Source organism: Engraulis encrasicolus, chromosome 11, assembly GCF_034702125.1.
Source record: "Engraulis encrasicolus isolate BLACKSEA-1 chromosome 11, IST_EnEncr_1.0, whole genome shotgun sequence".
NCBI lineage: Eukaryota > Metazoa > Chordata > Actinopteri > Clupeiformes > Engraulidae > Engraulis > Engraulis encrasicolus.
The window spans coordinates 19368205-19388204 of record NC_085867.1 but is presented as its reverse complement, the minus strand read 5'-3'; the positions used below and the strand labels follow the sequence as shown (position 1 = coordinate 19388204).

The following is a 20000-nucleotide window of genomic DNA, read 5'->3' as shown; positions in this document are numbered from 1 at the left end:
TTGGGGGAGAGATAGAGAGGAGAAGAGAATAGACGAGGGCAGGCAGTTTAGGGGACGCTGGCTAGCTGCTTGAGGTGCACTGGACTGAGGCGGATTGAAGAGCAGCTTGCAGCGCTCGAAAACATTCCCCCACTCCTCTCACTGTCTCTCCTGGGGACAAAGATTCAAGATTCAAGATTCAAGATTCAAGATTCAAGATTCAAGATTAGTTTATTACGTCTTATTATAGGTTTGAAGCCTATAAAGAGTAAAAATTGTTGTGTTTTTCTTGTGTCCTCAAAAAGATTTTAAAAATAAAAATAAAAAAGAGGGGGGGTGGGGGGTGGAAAAAAGTGCAAAGAAAGTGCCTTGTTGTCTTCAGCATGAATTCAGTAATCTTATTGCTTGGTGGAAGAAACTACTTTGGAGTCTGGTAGTATGAGATTTCAGGCTTCTGTACCGTTTCCCAGATGGTAACATAGTAAACAGTCCATAGTTGGGGTGACTAGGATCAGCCAAGATTTTTTTGCCTTCCTGATGCTCCTTCCCTCAAATAGCTCCAGTAAGGGGAGAGGGCGAGAAGAAATGAGAGAGGCAGAGAGGAAAAGGAAGTGTGAAAAGGAGAATTAGTGTGTCTGTCCGAGAGGGAGAGAGAGGGAGAGAGAAAGAAGGAGAGAGTGTGAAAAGTAGAAGTCGTGTATGTGTGTATGCTTGTGTGTGTGCTTGCGTGCGTCTGTCTGTATGTTTGTCCATGTGTGTGTGACTGTATGTTTGGGTAAGTGAAGTGAAGGGGAGAGGCAGTGAGCTTTGATATTCCACTTATACCTGAGCACGTCTGTCACATGGTCCAGCCTGACTCTCTCTCTTTCTCTCTCTCTTTCTCTCTCTCTCTCGCTCTCTCTCTCGCTCTCTCTCGCTCTCTCTCTCTCTCTCTCTCTCTCTCGCTCTCTCTCTCGCTCTCTCTCTCGCTCTCTCTCGCTCTCTCTCTCTCTCTCACACACTCCATCTCTCGCTCTGCTCTTTCTCTCACACTTTTTTTTGAAACACGCGCCCACAAAAGACACGGGCACACAAAGGCACAGTCAAACATCATTTGTTCCTTCCTTCTTTCTCCCTCTCTCCCCACCATGTTTTCCTTTTTGAAATAACATGGGTGTACTCCTCCCTCCTCCTCCTCCTCCTCCTCCTCAGTCTCTCTCTGCTCCTGCTCCTCTCTCTGCTCCTGCTCCTGCTCTTGCCGCTGCCTGTGCTGTTGTTGTAGCTGCCTCCTCCTCCTCCTCCTCCTCTTCCTCCGTGTCCGCTGGGTCCCGCTGCAGTAGCGGCAGGCAGCAGCAGCCGTAGTAGTAGCAGCAGTGGCAGTGGCAGTGGCAGCGTGCCTCTCTCTCTCCTCCCTCCAGCCCTCTCCTCCTCCTCTTCTATTCCGTCTCCATCTCTTCTTCGGATCTCACCCCCAGCTCCTGCTCCTCCTGTTCATGCTCCTGCTCCTCCTGCTCATCCGTCCGTCCTCCGCTGCGAGTGTTGCCTCTGCCGTCTCCGCTACTGTCAGTGCTGCTGCTACTGCTGCCGCTACTGCTGCCGCCAGCCAGCGCTGAAGCTGTTGTTGTTATTGTAGCTGCTGCTGCCGCTGCCTCGGCTACTGCCGTTGCTGGAGCTGGATCTAATACCACTGGTGCTCTCTTCCACTACACGCTCTTCCACTACCGAGCGCAGCAGCAGCAGCAGCAGCACTGTATCTGGCTCAACTGCTGCCGTGTCGGGCTGAACTGAGCGTGCGTGTGTACTGCGTGTGTGTGTAGTGTGTGTGTGTGTGCGGTAAGCTGTGCGTGTGGCGGAGGAACGGGAACCAGAGCAGTGGCAGCAGGAGGAGGAAGAGGAGGAGGAAGAGGAGGAGGAGGAAGGAGGTGTTATCTGTGGTTGGAGCTGGAGTTGGAGCAGTGGAGCTGGAGTTGGTAGCGGTGGCACCGGGGGTGGTGGTGGCGCCGAGGGGGGCGAGGGCGTCAGCGTGGCCACTGAGCGGGCGCCGCCGCCCAGGGCGATGTGTGTGTGCGCACGTGCCAGCGCCATGCCCAGGCGAACGCTGGTGCCCGCCGGTGGCAGCAGTGTCACCACAGGCGGAGGAGGAGGTGTAGGTGGTGCCAATGAAAGAGAACTAAGAGGAGCAGAAGGAGGTGCCAGCGGACTAGCAGGCATCAGTAGTGGGGTCAGCGGAGGGGCCAGAAGTCCTCCTGGAGGAGGAGTGCGAGGAGCCTCTGGACTTGGCATCCGTCGCGGGGTCACGGGTAGTGCTTCTGGAGGTGGTCTAGGAGGTCCTGGAGGAGGGGGTGGTGCTGGTGGAGGTGTGGGGAGCATCAGCAGTGGGAGTGGAGTTACTGGAGGCACCAGAAGTCCTCCTGGAGGAGTACGAGCCTCTGGTGGTGGAGGAGGAGGAGGTGCTGGACTTGGTGGCATCAATACGGGGTTCACTGGAGGTGCTTCTGCAGGAGTACGCGTCTCCCCTGGAGGAACTGGCGGAGATCTGGGGGGCGTCAGTAGTACCACCGCTACTGCTGCTCCTACTACTACTACTACTGCCACCGCTGGGGCCGGGGTGGGGGTGAGTGTGAGCCTGTGTCTGCCCGAGCTGAGCTCTTGCCTGTGTTTCCCCTGCACAGTCCTGCTGCAGCACGGCGCCGACCCAAACATCCGCAACACCGACGGCAAGTCTGCGCTGGACCTGGCCGAGCCCTCCGCCAAGGCCGTCCTCACCGGTGAGTACCTACCTACCACGCTCGCAAGCACTCGCTTGCTGTTATTTACTTACTGATTTATTTACTGTTGTTTTGTGTTCTGTTGCTGTGTGTGTGTGTGTGTGTGTGTGTGTGTGTGTGTGTGTGTGTGTGTGTGTGTGTGTGTGTGTGTGTGTGTGTGTGTGTGTGTGTGTGTGTGTGTGTGTGTGTGTGTGTGTGTGTGTGTGTGTGTGTGTGTGTGTGTGTGTGTGTAGCGGTATGCTTTCATATGTTTGTGTATGTTTGTGAGTGTTAGTGTGTTTGGTAGTCATGCATTAGTTGGTGTGAGCGAGCGTTTAGAAAAGTCTGTGGATGTATATGCCCTTATGTGTCTAAGTGTGACAGAGTGGGTGAGTGAGTTTGTGTAAAGAACAGGTGTGTGTGTGTGTGTGTGTGCGCGCGCTTATCCGTGTGTATGAGCGAGACCAAGGGAGCAAAACAAAGGGAGAAAAGATCACGTTGAGAGGTAAAGAGTGCTAGCATGCAAATCAGGTTTATGAACGCATGTAAGGCAGCATATGTTTCAAAAAGCTGATGTGTTTATGTTTGTGTAGTGTTTGTGTGGGTGGGTGTGAGTGAGTGAGTGATTGACTACAAGAGCTGCCGGCTCTCCCCTCTCCCTTCTCTCCTCTCCCCTCTCCCCTCTCCCCTCTCCCCTCTCCCCTCTCCTCTCTCCCCTCTCCCCTCTCCCCTCTCCTCTCTCCCCTCTCCTCTCCCCTCTCTCCTCTCCTCTCTCCTCTCCCCTCTCCTCTCCCCTCTCCCCTCTCCTCTCTCCTCTCTCCCCTCTCCTCTCTCCCCTCTCCCCTCTCCCCTCTCCCCTCTCCTCTCTCCTCTGCTCTCCTCTGCTCTCCCCTCTCCCCTCTCCTCTCTCCCCTCTCCCCTCTCCTCTCTCCACTCTCCTCTCTCCCCTCTCCCCTCTCCTCTCTCCCCTCTCCCCTCTCCCCTGCTCTGCTCTGTGTGCTGTATGTTTATGTGAGTGAGATGTAGGGAGTGAGAGGGGAAGCGTGACTGTAAGGTTGGTTTCTCTCTCTCTCTCTCTCTCTCTCTCTCTCTCTCTCTCTCTCTCTCTCTCTCTCTCTCTCTCTCTCTCTCTCTCTCTCTCTCTCTCTGTTTTTTTTACCCCTCACCCCCCTCCTTGCCCCTATCCTTCACTTCAAAACGCTACACCCGCTGCCTTCATTGTCAATCTGAGCCAGTCCACACTCTCTGCTGTAATCGCTTCATCTCCCCCGCTTTTGCCTTTTTTTCTTTTCTTCTCCTCTTTCTCTTTCTCTTGTTCTTTTTCCTCACTCGCTCCCTCGCTTCCCATCATTTTTCAGTCATGTGCCTCCTCCTGCCTCCCCGCTCAGATACTCGTACAATGCTGCTGCCCATCATCACGGAGCTCTTTGTGTCTCACTCACTCGCACTGTCTCTCACGCCTCACTCTCTTTCTTTGCCTTGGAGTCCATCTTTCCTCATTACTCTATCGTTTTCTCTCTCTCTCTCTCTCTCTCTCTCTCTCTCTCTCTCTCTCTCTCTCTCTCTCTCTCTCTCTCTCTCTCTGTCTCTCTTTGTGTCCCTCTTTGTCTTTCTGTGTCCCTCATCTCTCTCTTGCTTTGTCTCTCTTTCATAGCTATCTTCCTTTTTTCTTTCTCGACCAATTCTCTTTCTCTATTTATCTCTTGCTCTATTTTGGCAGCTTAAGGTAGAGCATGTGTCTCTGTCTTTGCCTCTTTCGCTCACTTGCTCCCTCTTTCTGTCTCTTACTCTCTCTCTCTCTCTCTCTCTCTCTCTCTCTCTCTCTTTCTGTCTCTTACTCTCTCTCTCTCTCTCTCTCTCTCCCTCGCGCACACACACACCCTCTTTCCCGCCTTTCTCTGTTTCAATCATTCTATCCATACGACATATCTCTTTTGTTCTCTCACTCTGTCTCACCTGTCTTCAATCATAACACCCTGCTCCTCTCCACTTCAAGTCTCTGGTGGTGTTCAGCGTTTACCTCTGCTCCATGTGGCTGTCCAGTGGGGTGAATGTGAAGCTGGAATAGGGTGTGTGCACGGAGGAGTTGATGTGTTGTTGGTGCACTGCCTCTCTTTTTTTCACTCTCACTTTCTCCCTGTTGCTGTCTCTGTCTGTCTGTCTGTCTCTCTCTCTCTCTCTCTCTCTCTCTCTCTCTCTCTCTCTCTCTCTCTCTCTCTGTTTATCTCTCTCTATATTTCTCTGTTTATCTGTCACTCTCTCTCTCTTGCAATATCTCTGAGAGTTCAGAGAGTTGTGTAATGAGTCAGTGTTGGTATAGTGTTGGAGTTCTAGCCTCATAAACAACTTTCTCCCCTCCCATCATTCTCTCTCTCTCTCTCTCTCTCTCTCTCTCTCTCTCTCTCTCTCTGTCTCTGTCTCTCTCTCTCTCTCTCTCTCTCTCTCTCTCTCTCTCTCTCTCTCTCTCTCTCTCTCTCTATACCTATATTATAAGTTACACGTGTTGCTATGGCATACCATGCACAGGCACATACGTAATATCAGAGCCTATCACATCCATACATATATTTGCATACACATGGGTGTGAATTTATAAACGCACACACACATGCACACACACACACACACACACAAGCAAAGCAATCCACTTTCACACAAAACAACTCAAGCGTACTGACACACAGACGCACACGCACATACACACGTACATACACACACACACACACACTTCTTCACACATCTTCTCTGAGCCATGAAAATCATTTTCCTAAAGATCATTATGGATCCAAGCAATACTGGCTGCCCTTGCCTGTATTGCTGCGGGGCAATGAGAGATGAATTGAACTTGTTGGGCTAATGAAGGCGCGCAAGCGCTCTCACGGATAGATTGGGCCTCCTCATACACATGGGACAGCGTACATCTCTTTGACTTTGAAAAGGTTTACTTCAAGTGCCGGGTGAAAAGGAGTGGCGGGTCGGTTGAAAAGCCTGGTTTCAAGAGTTGCGTACATGCCCCAAAACATGGAGAATTTTTCACGTTTTTGATGGATGTGATACAGTAACTGTCAGCCCAGCAGAACGTGTTATGGACAGGCGGGGATCCTGACAAGGGATCGAAATAAATCCAGCATGACTGACAGGCCTGGTGCGGGTATACTGTGCTCGTTTTGTGTAAACGAGCCGTATGCTATATTTTACATGGCACAAGGAACGCATTGAATGCCAGAAACACAATACAACTCATTACATTAATGGCACACCATGGGGACAAAAAACAGTATTAGCGTTTTTTTTCTCCTTCTAAATTTCGAAAATAGACACTCTAATGCACCGTATTTTTTATTTGGTTCCTGTGTGATGGACAGGACTGACATTAGATTTTGATAACAAAAAAAAACCTCCCCTACAAAGTCACGATTCGAGTACTTCATCTGGTTATTTTAGCACAACATATTATTTGTTATTGCAGCAAAGTGTCAAATCACTAGTTTGTGCTAGCCTCTGAATTATGGCACTTAGGAGAAAGAGGTTATCACCGTACGGAAAGCTGATAATCTCACCTTGTAAACAAGCTTTGCTATGTGTCCGTAGGTCTTATAGAAAGTGTTCTTTACTTGTCCAAAAAAACATAAAAAATGGTCTTTATTACTGGCTACTATCAAAAAAAGTCTGTTATTGTCACAAGAAATGGCTTCGAAGAGGTAATTCCCTTCTGTTGGCTAAGTTATCAATGAAACAGAAATTTATTCAACACAACCCTCCCTCTAAACACCATCGCCTCTGTCAACACAATTTGTCCAAAATAGTCTCTTCAAGTCCAGCTGATCTTGACGACACACCGTCAAAACGAGTTGGTAAACAAGAGTCATTTTTTTATTTAGCTTAGCTGTGCTAAACGCTGACAAGTGTTGGCAATTTCAATTCATCACCACTTCTCGGCTCCCTTGACACACACACACACACACACACACACACACACACACACACACGCGCGCACACACACACACACACACACACACACACACACGCGCGCGCGCACGCACACGCACACACACACGCGCGCGCACACACACGCACACACACGCACACACGGCCCCTGTAGTCTGTCGCCGTGCCGTCAACTTTTGTTTATCAAGCAGAAACATGCACAGCACAGGCGCTCTGGTGACAGCGTTTTGAAGAACATCACCCCCTAGACCTGCTTATGAAATGACACCGCGTTGCTGCCGTGGAACTTTCGGTGACAAGAAAGGTTTGTAGTGACATGATTTCCGAATACTGTTCGCAGCGAGGTAGCCATTTCAGGAAACACTCCCAAGACAAGAAAGAAAAAGATCCAAAACACACAGGGCTGTGTTTTTTCACATGATGATGTAGCCCAAGTTGATACTTTCCCTATGATTTGCCACACCACACGCACGCACGCATGCACACACACATACACGCACGCATGCACCCACGCACCAACAAACGCACACCTGTCTGGGAAAAAAAAGATATTGTGCAACAAATGTTTTAGCCCTAAATCCATTTCCAAATGATTGAGTACCTCTTCAAATGGTAAAAGTTGTTGTGGTCATGTTTTTTCCTTTTATCTTTTTGTCTTCCACCCTTTTTATTTGCCTTTCTCTTTTTGTTATTTTGTTGGCTAATGTAAGAGATTCTGTGTGCTGCGGGCTACATGAACAGTCTTTTGGAGAGGATATCTATCTTTTTCTTCCACGTTCTTTCTGTCTGCTTTTCCTCTCTTTTTCTCGCTCCATTTGTCCATCTTGCTTGCTTCCTGACTTTCTCCTCCTCTCCTCTCACTATCTTTCAAGTCAAGTCAAGTAGGTTTTATTGTCAATTTCTTTACATGCACTGGTCATACAAAGAATTTGAAATTACATTTCTTGCTTTCCCATTAGACATAGACTAATCTAGGTAAGGACATAGACAGTATAGACATAGACAGTACTTATACATGGACTTAAGACAGTATGGACATAGACAGTGCTCATACAGACATTTAAAGTGCAAGACTGGACAACAGAAGACTTGTAGAGGACATACATTAAGAGGTATCTGTTGTGCTTTTGTGCTTTTCCTAAAAAAAGTCCTTTATAGCGTTCTGACATGGTAATAGTAGCATTTTGAAGAAAATAAATATTAAAAAAGGTCTGTCAAGTACACCAGCAGCAGTGTGTGTGTATGTGTGTGTGTGTGTGTGTGTGTATGTGTGTGTATGTGTTTAGTGCAGGTAGAAGGTGCGGTGTGCGTCTTGTGTGTGTGTTCGTGTGTCTGTGTGTGTGTGTGTGTGTGTGTGTGTGTGTGTGTGTGTGTCTGTGTGTGTATGTTTGGGTTTAGTGCAGAAAGTGCAGTGTGCTTGTGTGTGTGTGTGTGTGTGTGTGTGTGTGTGTGTGTGTGTGTGTGTGTGTGTGTGTGTGTGTGTGTGTGTGTGCATGTTTTGAGTTAGTGCAGGTTGAAAGTTCAGTCACGAGTATAGTAGTGCAGGTGGAATGTTCAGTCGCAGATATGGTGGTGGGGGATGGGGGGGGGTGTCAGTGGCCTTGCTGGCTAGAGGCTGACAGTGGAGGGAGAGTGGGTTGAGTGTTCAGCATCTTGATCGCTTGGTGCATTGTGCTGCTCGCCAGCCTGGTGGTACGGGAACGGAGGCGCCTGTACCTCTTTCCAGAGGGCAGGAGGCTGAGCAGTTTGTGTGCAGGGTGGCTTGTGTCTTTGATGATCATCAGTGCTTTCCGGGTGAGGCGTGTGGTGTAAATGTCCTGCAGGGAGGGGAGTGGTACTCCAATGATCTTCTTCGCTGTGTTCACAACACGCTGGAGTGTCTTCCTGTTTTTCTCCGTGCAGCTTCCTCCCCACACTGTGATGCAGTTGGACACGACGCTCTCTATGGTTCCTCTGTAGAATGTTGTCATGATGGAGGGTGTAGCACTTGCCTTCTTTAGTTTGCGCAGGAAGTAGAGACGCTGATGGGCCTTCTTCGCCAGTGATGTAGTGTTGGTGGTCCAAGAGAGGTCGTCGCTGATGTGCACTCCAAGGAACTTGGTGCTGCTCACTCTCTCCACAGCATCGCCGTCGATGGTCAGTGGTGGCAGTTGTTTTTGGACCCTTTGGAAGTTGACAACAATCTCCTTGGTCTTGTTGACATTCAGCAGGAGGTTGTTGTCTTTGCACCATTTCTTTCTTTCTTTCTTTCTTTCTTTCTTTCTTTCTTTCTTTCTTTCTTTCTTTCTTTCTTTCTGTCTGTCTGTCTGTCTGTCTGTCTGTCTGTCTGTCTGTCTGTCTGTCTGTCTGTCTGTCTGTCTGTCTGTCTGTCTCCATCTTATTTTCCTCACTGTTTCGCCATCCCTCTTTAGTACCTCTCTGCCCCTCTCTCCTCCGTCTCGCCATCTTGTTATTCACCCGTCTGTTTCCCGTCTCCTCTCCTCTCAACATCTCCTTTCTTTCTGGCCCATTTTCTTCCTCTTCTGCTTTCTTTCTTGTGTCTTTCTCCCTGTTAGCACCGGCGTGTCCCTGTCCCCCACCCCTTCTACCCTTCTCCTTGCCAGCCTAGCGTGAGAATTTCCAGATAATTGTTGCTAAATCGGCAGCCCTTATCTGTCCTGCTCCTCTCTCACCCGTGGTATCAGTAACCCGCCAACACCCCCCCCCCCTATCTCTCTCCCTCTCTGTCTGCCTTCCTCCCTCTCTCTCTCTCTCTCTCTCTCTCTCTCTCTCTCTCTCTCTCTCTCTCTCTCTCTCTCTCTCTCTCTCTCTCTCCATCTCTCTCTGGAGGCCAGAGGAGGAGGATCCTCAGTGTCTCGTGAAGCTGCTTTTCCCTAACTTAAGAGAGACAGCTTTCCCTCACGTTTTAGCTGTGAGCGCATTTATTCCTCCAAAATTAGACTCATTGGTGCACATGCTAAGACCTGCCCTGAGATGCAGAGAAAGATGACTCTAGTCAACCTCTTTAAAATCTCTTTATTTTCTTCCCACTCGTCTATATGCAGACAGAGCATACTTTTTAAATTGCTGTGGTTAATCTGGATGTCGGATGTGAGCTCCCCACTTTTAGGAAGAGTCCCCCTAAGACCGTGAGTAATCGAAATAAGTCCTGTGCACTGCATTCCGTGTGTGCATATATATATATAGAAATATGTTGCCATGCATCATAAGAAACTAATTTGCAGGCAGATTAGAACACGGGTGAAGTGAGAACTCGCACCGCTGCCAGAGTAATTTAGCACTGGCAGAAAACTCTCACACGACCATCAAAGTGCATTTCACCTAGTGCATAGCAAAGCTGTTTCAGGGAACGTCAAGAAGTAGAGGAAGAAAAAAAACTGTTCGTTCTTTTGTCCCTTCATGAATCGTTCACAAGTCCTCCGAAAACGTGACTGGGCACAGCACGCATGCACGCGTACACGCACACGCACACGCACACGCACATGCACTTTCTCTCCCTCTCTCTGAACCACATAACCATCTGTGGTCCGCAAAAGCCTGCCAGTAAGTGCGTCTCTGACATCTCATGCCAGTTCCTTCGGTGGTGCCAACCCAACAGTTTTACCAAGTGGATGCATCCGCTAGTGAGAGGAAGCCAGAGACAAGGTACAAGACAAGGTTTAAAATGGGTACAGGCCGTTGTCCGCCTTGCATCGTAGCATCCCGTCTTCTGTTTTGGTACCCTGTTTGCTCCGTCACCTGTCGTGTTAACCACACGGACGGTACGGCCTGCCAAAGAGCTGCTGGGTAGCTCACCCTCCTTGTTGATGAAGCAAACTCTTCGGCTTTCACTCTCACTTCTCGTCCCCAGGTCTGAGCCCGTTTCTGATCTCTGGCCTTTTTAGGGCTGCCTGACTATGAGAAAAATCAATAGCACGATTATTTTAGTCAATATTGATATCACAATTTATTTTAGACAATATTTCTTTGAAAGACAAATAATCATGCTAAACAATCCACAATCTCCCCCCCCCTTTAGCAGTGTGAGTGGAGGGCCATAGAGAAACACACAGTGGTGTTCTGCACGAGTGTTGGGTAGCAACTTAAGTCTGCTCTGTGCTCGCAATGGCTCAAATGGAGGGGAATGTATTGCTCTAAGCGTGACCTACCTTTTAGACCTACCAGAATAGATAACTGACAAAAATATTGTTTCAACTCGATATTATGAAATTTGATATCACGATATAAATTCTAAGTAAATTATTGCACAACCCAAGACCTTCTCTCAGGAATGAGGCCATTTTGGGGCACGGTGACTCTCTCTCTCTCTCTCTCTCTCTCTCTCTCTCTCTCTCTCTCTCTCTCCCTCTCCCTCTCCCTCTCTCTCTCTCTCTCTCTCTCTCTCTCTCTCTCTCTCTCTCTCTCTCTCCCTCCCCCTGTGTGTTTTCATGTCACTTTCTCAGATTGTCGTATCAGTAAAGACAAGAGAAAGCCCAAAAAACATAAAGTAATTCAAATGGCAGTGCTATCATTCTTCGCCACATATGTATGATGGAAAAATATATGCATTGGCATTCATGTCATGCAGCCTGTGGCCTTGATGACATAAATCATTTTTGTTTTGTCAAGCCTAAAGGAGCTGTCTGGAAATTCTTTACATGCAGTCGGTGTAGTCAGTTCAAATTTTCGTTTTGCATTTTTGCTTCAGATATAACTGATACTAAGGGGTGACTGATGTGTTTGCATTTTAAAGTTGACAGGAAGAGTAGTTCAGTTTCATTCAGTGTCTGGGAGACGATGTGATGCGCTTGAGATGCTCAAACCACTATCAATCCAACACTTTACCTTGATGCAAACGCCTTATTCAACACAGTGGCCACTTCTATGTGCTTCTGTGTGTAAAGATAGGAACTGCCTGATGGGCGATGGTGCTTATAGCCACTATATGAGACGTGGTTTCAACACACTCGGTAAATGCCAAGCACAGATTTAATAGTCAAGTGGGACTGATGTTTTTCCCTCTACAGTCTGTTTCGTGGCTGGTCTGTCGCCATCTCCATTAGGTACGCTTTCACGTCATTCAGGTAACAGCTGCCGTCGGCAGCACAGGACAGGCATGGAGAGAGGGAGGCTGCAAGACAGGCCAACAGAGAGACGGGCAAGCAGATAGACAGAGAGATAGGCAGACCGAGAAAGGGAGCGAGAAAGAGAGAGAGACGGACAGACAGGTAGACAAACCGTGAGGGAGGCAGGTGGACAGACAGAGAGAGACACGCACAGAGAGGAACACGCATACGGTAGACAGAGACTATCCAACCATGGAGCTTCGCCAGACGGACGCAGGTGTTGGTCTCTGAATACTCCTCTGCGTCAGCATCAGCCTCCAAGCCGGGGCAAGGACGCCAGCGTTCGAGTGCCGAGCGTAGCAGCCGTAAAATTTCCCACACAATGAACACTAAATTCAGTAATTGCTTAGTCGATGCTGATTGATCGCAGATGTGACGCTGCTCAATGGGCTCTCTGCACTGGAGTTACAGCAGGAAGATGGCTGGCTAGGTTTTTTTTCGGTGCATCAGTATCTTTTCAAACTGATTGGAAAATATCCATCCTCTGCTCCCCATCGTGGAGAAATACGTCTTTTACAACTTGGTGGGAGTTGTAACTCTACAGATTTCATGACGACACTGGAATGTTTGTCACCTGTTTACACCAAACAAAAAAAAGGAAAACTGCAGTGTGCTCCAGCTCCTCCTTTTCAAATGTTACAACACACATGGTTGTTGCTCTGCCATTTCTGATAGAAGTTTCAAGGGCTGGTTGCGTTTTCCTACCCGAGGTGATGTGCACGCGCGCGCTCCCTAAGCTTGTGCAGTCAATCAGTGCGTTAACACATGGGGCTGTTCATTACACCTGTCTCCGAACAGGTTTCCTTTTGCAAGCCAACAGACTAAACTATTTTTATTGAGCCATAAATTTGTGCGGTCTCAAGGAGCTTAACACATTCCACCCACACAGCGGGCGACAAACGTCGTCACCTTCCAGTGTTACACATATGTTGCGTTTCGTCAGGGTCGGGTGATGCTTACACCTTGCCAACATGTAATCCATATGCAGTTAGTGCAAACACACATGGCTGAAGCTCAGCTTGACATCAATGAGTCGTGCGGAGGCCTTAATTGGACAGAACATGTCCTAACTCAAAGGAACGCTCTCAACATCCACAAAGACAGACTTACTGGCTCGTTGTCATGTGTAGCGAGAGATTTTTTATTTTTTTTTCAAAGCCATTTGAGCAACCAGGTTGTTTTTTTTATTTCCCCCAACTGCTTCTATCTGCCTTTTCCGCATGACTCAAGATTAATTTGTGTACGAGCAGAATCCAAACAAGATTATGGTATGTTTTCAAGCCATTTTAATTTGACAGAAAAGCGTGCTCGCCGGCGTGCCTGCGTGCCTGCGTGCCTGCATGCCTGCGTGCCTGCGTGTGTGTATGTATTTCTTTGGCTGCTGATCAGAGAAGAAACGAAGGGAGATCAGGGAGTGATGAGGCTTCTGGGGAGAAACATTGTGTGTGTGTGTGTGTGTGTGTGTGTGTGTGTGTGTGTGTGTGTGTGTGTGTGTGTGTGTGTGTGTCTGTATGCATCCATGGTTGTGTGTTTGTGTTTTGGAGGAGATGGGGTGTGTAACTAGTGCTTTCACATCCAGCGGGAGAAAGGATGAGCGGAGGAGGGGAGAAGGAGAGATGCGGGGGAGGGTAGGGGGAGGAGGAGGGGAGGGTAAATAAATAGATGAAGGAGAGATAGAAGTTACGCTGAAGTGCTCTCCCAAGTTTGCCACCAGATATTTTGCATATCTTAACATCTTTTCAGCCTCCCTATCTGCTTCTCCTTGTGCCTTGCCTTCCTTCTCTCTCTCTCTTTCTCTCTCTCTCTCTCTCTCTCTCTCTCTCTCTCTCTCTCTCTCTCTCTCTCTCTCTCTATCTCTCTCTCTTGCGCGCACTCTCGCACTCTTTTTTTTCTTTCTCTCTCTCTTTCCCTCTATCTCATTGTCTCCCTCTCTCATCCTCTATCCATTTCTATTTCTGTCTCTCTATCCCTCTTTTCCTCCTTTCTTCCATCCTCCTCCTCCTCCTCCTCCTCCTCTCATCTCCCGCGCTGTCACTCAAAGCTTCTGTGTGGCCCTGGGGGTCTTTCATTGCCTCCTGCATTGGCATGGGCTGACTTCTGATTCCCAGTGAGTGAGTGGAGGGGGAAACGCACCTGAAACTCCCCACCCCGCATCCTTTGTGAGGCAGGGATGGAGGCAGGAAGGGAAGGGAATGGGAGGGAATGGGAGGGAATGGGAAGGGAAGGGGAGGGAAGGGAAGGGAAGGGAAGGGAAGGGAAGGCAGGGGAAGGGAAGGAATGGGAGGGAAGGGAAGGGAAGGTTATTGGAGGTAATTGGCAGCCTGCTCAACGTGAGCCGAGTTAAATGATGCAAAAGGGGGTGAGCTGGAGGGGGAGGAGCGTGTTAATGTGCCTCCTGATGTTCAGCCCAACGGCTCGGGCGGGCCCGTTCTGTTGTTGTGGTGCCGTCTGGTTGAGGTTCTATCCGTGTCAGGCCAGAACATCATGAGGGTGGTTAGGCAATGAGCAAAAAGCCATGTAAGCTTGGCTGTAGCGTATGCATGCAGGGCTGGACTTGTGGAATGGTTCTGAAATCCAAAGCGGCAATAAAAGAAGAAGCATGTAGATTTAACATGCCCTCAAACTAGAGGTGCTCCGATTGCTCGGCTGCCGATCATGACCGGCCGATAATGGCCAAAAATAGCCTGATCGGTGATCGGAAAAACATGCCGATCAAAAAACCGATCGAGAGATATTAAATTCCTCACGCAACCATTTGCCTTTACACCTGGCGCATGTAGGCGCTGGCTCTGCACAACTGCAACTGCACCAAAAGAAGGCATCTTTGTTTGTCTATAACTTTTCGCCATTCCCCCCTTCATTTCCACCATTCATAACCATATCTGCATCAACAATGATCTGATTTTCCGATCCATGCGCCGTTTACCTGACAATGTAATTTGCGATTGAGTACTCGCCAGTGAGCCATTTTGCGTTATAACCTGTGTAGTTTCCTCGGTCAGCACGCGACAACTTCACGTTGTTAGCACAAACATGTCAATTATTGTTTTCAAAGTTGTAATTGGCAGTCAGTCGATTAGTTTGATAGTCGCTGAAACACCAAACGGCGACAGATGTGGTTAAAACTTGAGAGAGATTCAGAACGGTAGTGGAGCACTGCAACTGTGGACGGTGACAGAGAGGGGAGGGGCTCTCCTCACGAGGCTGCTCATTTAAAGCGACAGGTTGTTTTTTTCTCGTATGTGGAAGACTATTTGATGTAATGTTTCAGTTTCAATTCAATCTTAAATAGTTTAGTTATTCTATGCAATAACTTATACATTGATTAATACTGTAGACTGTATTACCAACACTAGTCTGAAAGATAATAATAATAATAATAATAACAATAATAATAATAATAAAAATAATAATAAAAATAAAAATAATAATAGGCCTAATAATAATAGCCTAATAATAGACATGTGCAAATTAAGATTGATTGGTTTATGGGCAGAAATGGTATTCAATAAGGATAATTAATAGGCTATTCAAAAAATAGGAAATCATTTTTGTGATCGGCAATGATCGGTAATCGGCAGATAAAGATTTTTGGTGATCGGTATCGGTGATCGGGCCAAAAAATGGTGATCGGAGCACCTCTACCTCAAACCACTGTGTGTTGAGTTTAAAGTTATAGGGTAAGCTGTGTATTCTTTCAAATCTGGCTCTATGATTACATGCTGTTAACATGTCGGTGCCCATTCTAAGGGTGTGATAGAGCACACAATAGCTGGCGCAAAAGAAAAGAAGGCAAAAGTGTAGGTGATGCATCATATGTCAAAAATATTACCATTTATACTATTAATCCATTTTCCATTCATAATCAATTCTAACCGTGTAGCTGTTTTGAACCATAGTTGTTCATAAAAGTTGCCAGGCAACAGAAAGAGAGCTGAGTTTCCTGGTTCCCAGGGAGGAGATTTGTTTATTTTCCCAGACTGCCTCGCTTTGTTGTTCAGCCTAATAAGTGCACTGTTGTACGGGGGAGTTTGACCCACTGCGGTACCACTAAGATGTTTTGATATTAGCTTTAATTTTACAACTGTGACTAACAGTGCCACTTAGGGCATAGTAGCATGCTGATATGCACCATTATGAGCAGCCAGCAAAAACAAGGTCCAAAAGACTTTGTTTCCCAAGGCCAATGGGTTTATGGACTGTTTCCAGTACACATGATGATGGACAGACTGTACTGTACTTGCGTCACAACATGGCTGGCTAGTTTTCTGAGAAGGCTGGTGCAACCAGCGTCTCAAAAGTGCTGTGTCCTCTCAAAGGTTCTAAAGCCAACAAGATTATGATGCTCAACACCTCTTCATGTTGGCTTATGCCTGATTTTAATTATTTGGAGAAAGATAGGCACTCAATTATATTTTCTATTCTATGGTGTATTACATTCCATACAACCAGTCATTGTCTCTTGTAGAGGCTTGCACAGTCAAGTGGCTGCATACATGCATATTGTTCGGGGGCTTTTGTGCCTGTCACTTTGTTTTTATGAATTGTTTGCACTTCATTATGACAGCCCTCTGTGTCTGGAACAGCAAAATGTCAGAATAAATTACCAGTGCGCTGAAAAGAATTTGTGTTTACTGGTTCTTTTTTTGTTCCTAGCATATTTAGTCAGGCCTCCACAAGGAATCATAAAGAAAACAGCTTCTAATATTTTTTGATTGTCTATGAGGTCTTAAGGGGGCCTGAGAAAAAACAACACATTTCTATTTATTGTATCGCACATCCGGCCCAAGATGCATCTCTCTGTGGGAGAATGGCCCCGGAAACCCCTTTGCTATTCTGAGGATGCATTTCTTTAAGGAACTGTGCAAGAAAAAAATCCGGCGCGCAGTCTTGAGATTGCGAGAGACATTCTGTTCTGTTTCTGTTAAAGCCCAAAGGCCAAGAGGGCTCCAGGCTCTCAGGCTTAAAGCACTGCCCACCCGACCCATCGAAGAGAGTTTAGGATGCAAGTAGTGGGGGCAGGCCGAAAGAAAAAGAAAAAGAAGAAAAAGAAAAAGTTGCACTGCAAACAAGTTGCCTTCTCACCCAGTAAACCCCCTACTGTTAAACGACAAAAAGTTACTCAGCAGAGCGGCAGTTGTAGCGAGTATGCCAGCGCCTGTTTTGCCTCTCGACGACTTCATTATGATTTAATGAAAACGTAATAAGGCCCTATTTTATCATTATTATTGCCCCTGTGAATTGCCGTTGGTCCAGACTGGTTTCAATTTCAAGCTGCCTGCACTTTGAAATTCTCCCTCGGAAGGTAAAAAAAAATGGTACTCTATACGACAGGCAAGTGAGGTCTTATGCATAACAGAGAAGATTTTAACTCTCTGCGTTCTTTTTTTCTTGTCGGCATGTGCAATTGTTTTATTGGGAGGGAAACGACATGCGAATAATAATGGGACTGCCTCCCTCATTCGAAGTGTGCTCTTTTTCAGCCCCCTTTGGAGCAGCACTTCAAATATTTTAATTAAATCTACCGCTCCCTTTTGAAATCAGCGGGCTTTAATTGGAAGATACGGTGCAAAAGCAACAAACATGAATTGCTGTCATCCGTGAGAGCCGAGGAGAGTGCTGGCTTTTCTCTTCCGTTCGTTTAGGAATTCTTGCCACCACCCCTCCTCAGTCGACGTGTCACCAAGGGTCATTTTCCACAAAATGTCTCCAACCAGTCGACCTCTTGGAAGACAAACCCCAAGGGAGCTTTAGTTTCCACTTTGCTGATTCCAAGGCTGGTGTCTAAGGAAGTGAAAACCCAAAAGACTGTACTTCTCTAGTCATGTAGCGCTGACATCTTCATGTTCACTTTCCCCTTTCTGGCCCATAGCAGACACAGAGACTTTATTTGAAATATTAAACAAGATGTATTTCACCACTCTTTGTACTTTCGACCCTATTTTGCTATGTAGCAGAACTTCCTGTGGCACTGTCCTTTGAAGCACCTTTTCCCATTTCAAATAATAGATTAAAGCTCCTGCCGCCACAGCATAAATTTTGTGCTCTTTCGTAGCATTTGATGTTGGGCCGCAGCGCCATGCATCAAAAAAGACATGACTACGTACGTAGCATCTGTTGCGTAACTGTTTGAGGTGCGCCGGTAACGGTAGGTATTCCGGGGTCAAGAATCGACACGTGATGTAAGCTCAGCCTCTCCGATGCGCCCACCTCCATCCATCCTCCATCAGTTTCAGACCCCTTAAATCTGTCTCTCCTTGCGAAGATGAGTTGGGCACGCTGCCTTGCCAGGGTCAAGGATGAGAAGTTTGACCATTAAATCTCGCTGTCTCTCCTTCTCTCTCTCTCTCTCTCTCTCTCCCTCTCTCTCTCCTCCTGAGCCGAGCGAGGCCCACGTCCTGGAGATTTATGTTTTTGTCATAACCGCTCATTTGCAATTTAAGTGCTCCCTTCAGTGAAATGTCAGCAGGGCCCTCGTCGGCAGCCAGCAGCGTATTTTGGGAGCCACTCCAGAAAGCTGGGCGGGCGGTACAGAGGTCTCCTTCAGTGATACAGCATGTCTCATCTCATTGACGTCTTAAGGATCTCTCAAAAACAAATGGCTCGGACTAATGTCTTGTTTTAGACCAAGTGGTAACAACTAGTGGTAGTTTTTTTCCCCCATATCTCTTCAGTGTCTGCACCCCTCCCAACTCGGGTACTTTTTCTGTTCAGAGCATGAAAAGATGGGAAGGATGGACTTATTTCTCTTTTTTTCTTTTTCCTTTTCTATTTTTTTCCCCAGAAGGTAGGAAAAATTGGATGGAGATTAGAGAAAGACGGGTCCACTCCAGACCTTTTTTGTTTTCAGACCACATGTCACGAAGCTACACATGCCAGAGAAGAAAAACAAAGTAGCAGAGGATTAGCAATTCGTCTGGGCACTCATCCCTGCGTGTCTTCCGAGAAAATATTCCTTCATGTGCCGGTGTTTAGATAAAGACACAGCTGTTAGTCAAACCTCCTCCATTTGCACCATTTGCACCATTTGCATGTGTGTAGCGTGCAGTGTGAAATCTCAAAAGGCCTCTCGGTAGCCTCTGGTAAATATGTGAGCGCACATGAATTAGCATAGATATGCATAATTAGCGAGGCGTGAGGTGAACGCCATGTCATGTGTGGAAATTGCGACTCTGCTTCCCCAAAGCCCCACACCTCCTTCATGTCCTTCCACACACCTCTCCTTGGCATGTCAGGCGCATTTCCCAGGGTGCTTTGCTGTCTTATACAGATGCATGTTCATCCTTCATGTCCTCACCAGTCATGCTCAATACAGGGGGCATTAACATTGTAATCGCACTTATCACCTCTCGTCCCCTTCTCGGGGAGTCTATAGCTTTATAGCCGCGGAATCCATTGTTATTGTCCTTGGCGCCACGTCCTTTGTGTTAACCCAATATCATTTTTCTGTGGCAGGACATTGATAGGAACACAATGGTCCCTCCGAATGTGCATACACTATTAATAAGGTATGAGGTAGTGTTTCGACTTTCAATTTCTCATAAAAAGAAACTGGAGGGCTGGTGGGTTGAGAGGGGTGCGGAGTCGGACGCGGTGAGACTGTCGTAGCGTCTTTTTTTCCGTTATTGTCTTGCAAATTGGCCAGATCCATCTTCACAGACTGCAGTGGCCCCTGCTGTAAAAGGATATGAGAGTGGTTTTTTTTATCGAGAACTTGTTGTTATTTCGGCCCCAGCGGGAGCTGTTGCTACCTTTTTAATAGCCCTCCTCCCCATCCCCATTCATCTCTCCACCGCACACCTTCTCACCTCCCATCACCTCACCTCCATCCCTCTCTTTCTGCCTCACAACTTGAAACCCCTCCTTGCCTCACAAGCACCCTCACCCTCTCCATCTCCACCACCTCCTCTCCCTCTCCATCTCCACCCCTTCTCTCCCTCTCAACTAACCTCCATCCTCCATGCCTCTCTGCCTCACAACAAGACCCCACCCTGCCTCACAAACACCCCAACACCCCCCCCCCTCCCTCTCCCTCTCCCTTCAAACCACACTCTGCAGGCTCTCCTCTCCTCTCCTTGCCTCACAACGACCAACCGCCTGACCCCCCCCCCACTTTCTGCCCCCCCCCCCCCCCCCCCCCCCCCCCCCCTCATCTCCGTCAGAGTGCGCAGCGCAGGGAGCGCGGTGATTCATCTGAGGTGTTGCTGTCATAATAGAAGCCGCAGCTGCACCTTCTTGTGGT

The 20000-nt window shown here is 47.7% G+C and overlaps 1 protein-coding gene across 2 annotated transcripts in view; it reads left to right on the top strand.

Moving 5' to 3' along the window:
* tnksa (tankyrase, TRF1-interacting ankyrin-related ADP-ribose polymerase a) overlaps positions 1-20000 on the top strand; it is a 205440-nt gene that overhangs the window by 24910 nt on the left and 160530 nt on the right. For both annotated transcript variants that reach the window (XM_063210187.1, XM_063210186.1), the window contains exon 3: positions 2631-2726. In XM_063210187.1, the coding sequence (XP_063066257.1) occupies positions 2631-2726 (96 nt within the window). The remainder of the gene's footprint in view (positions 1-2630; positions 2727-20000) is intronic.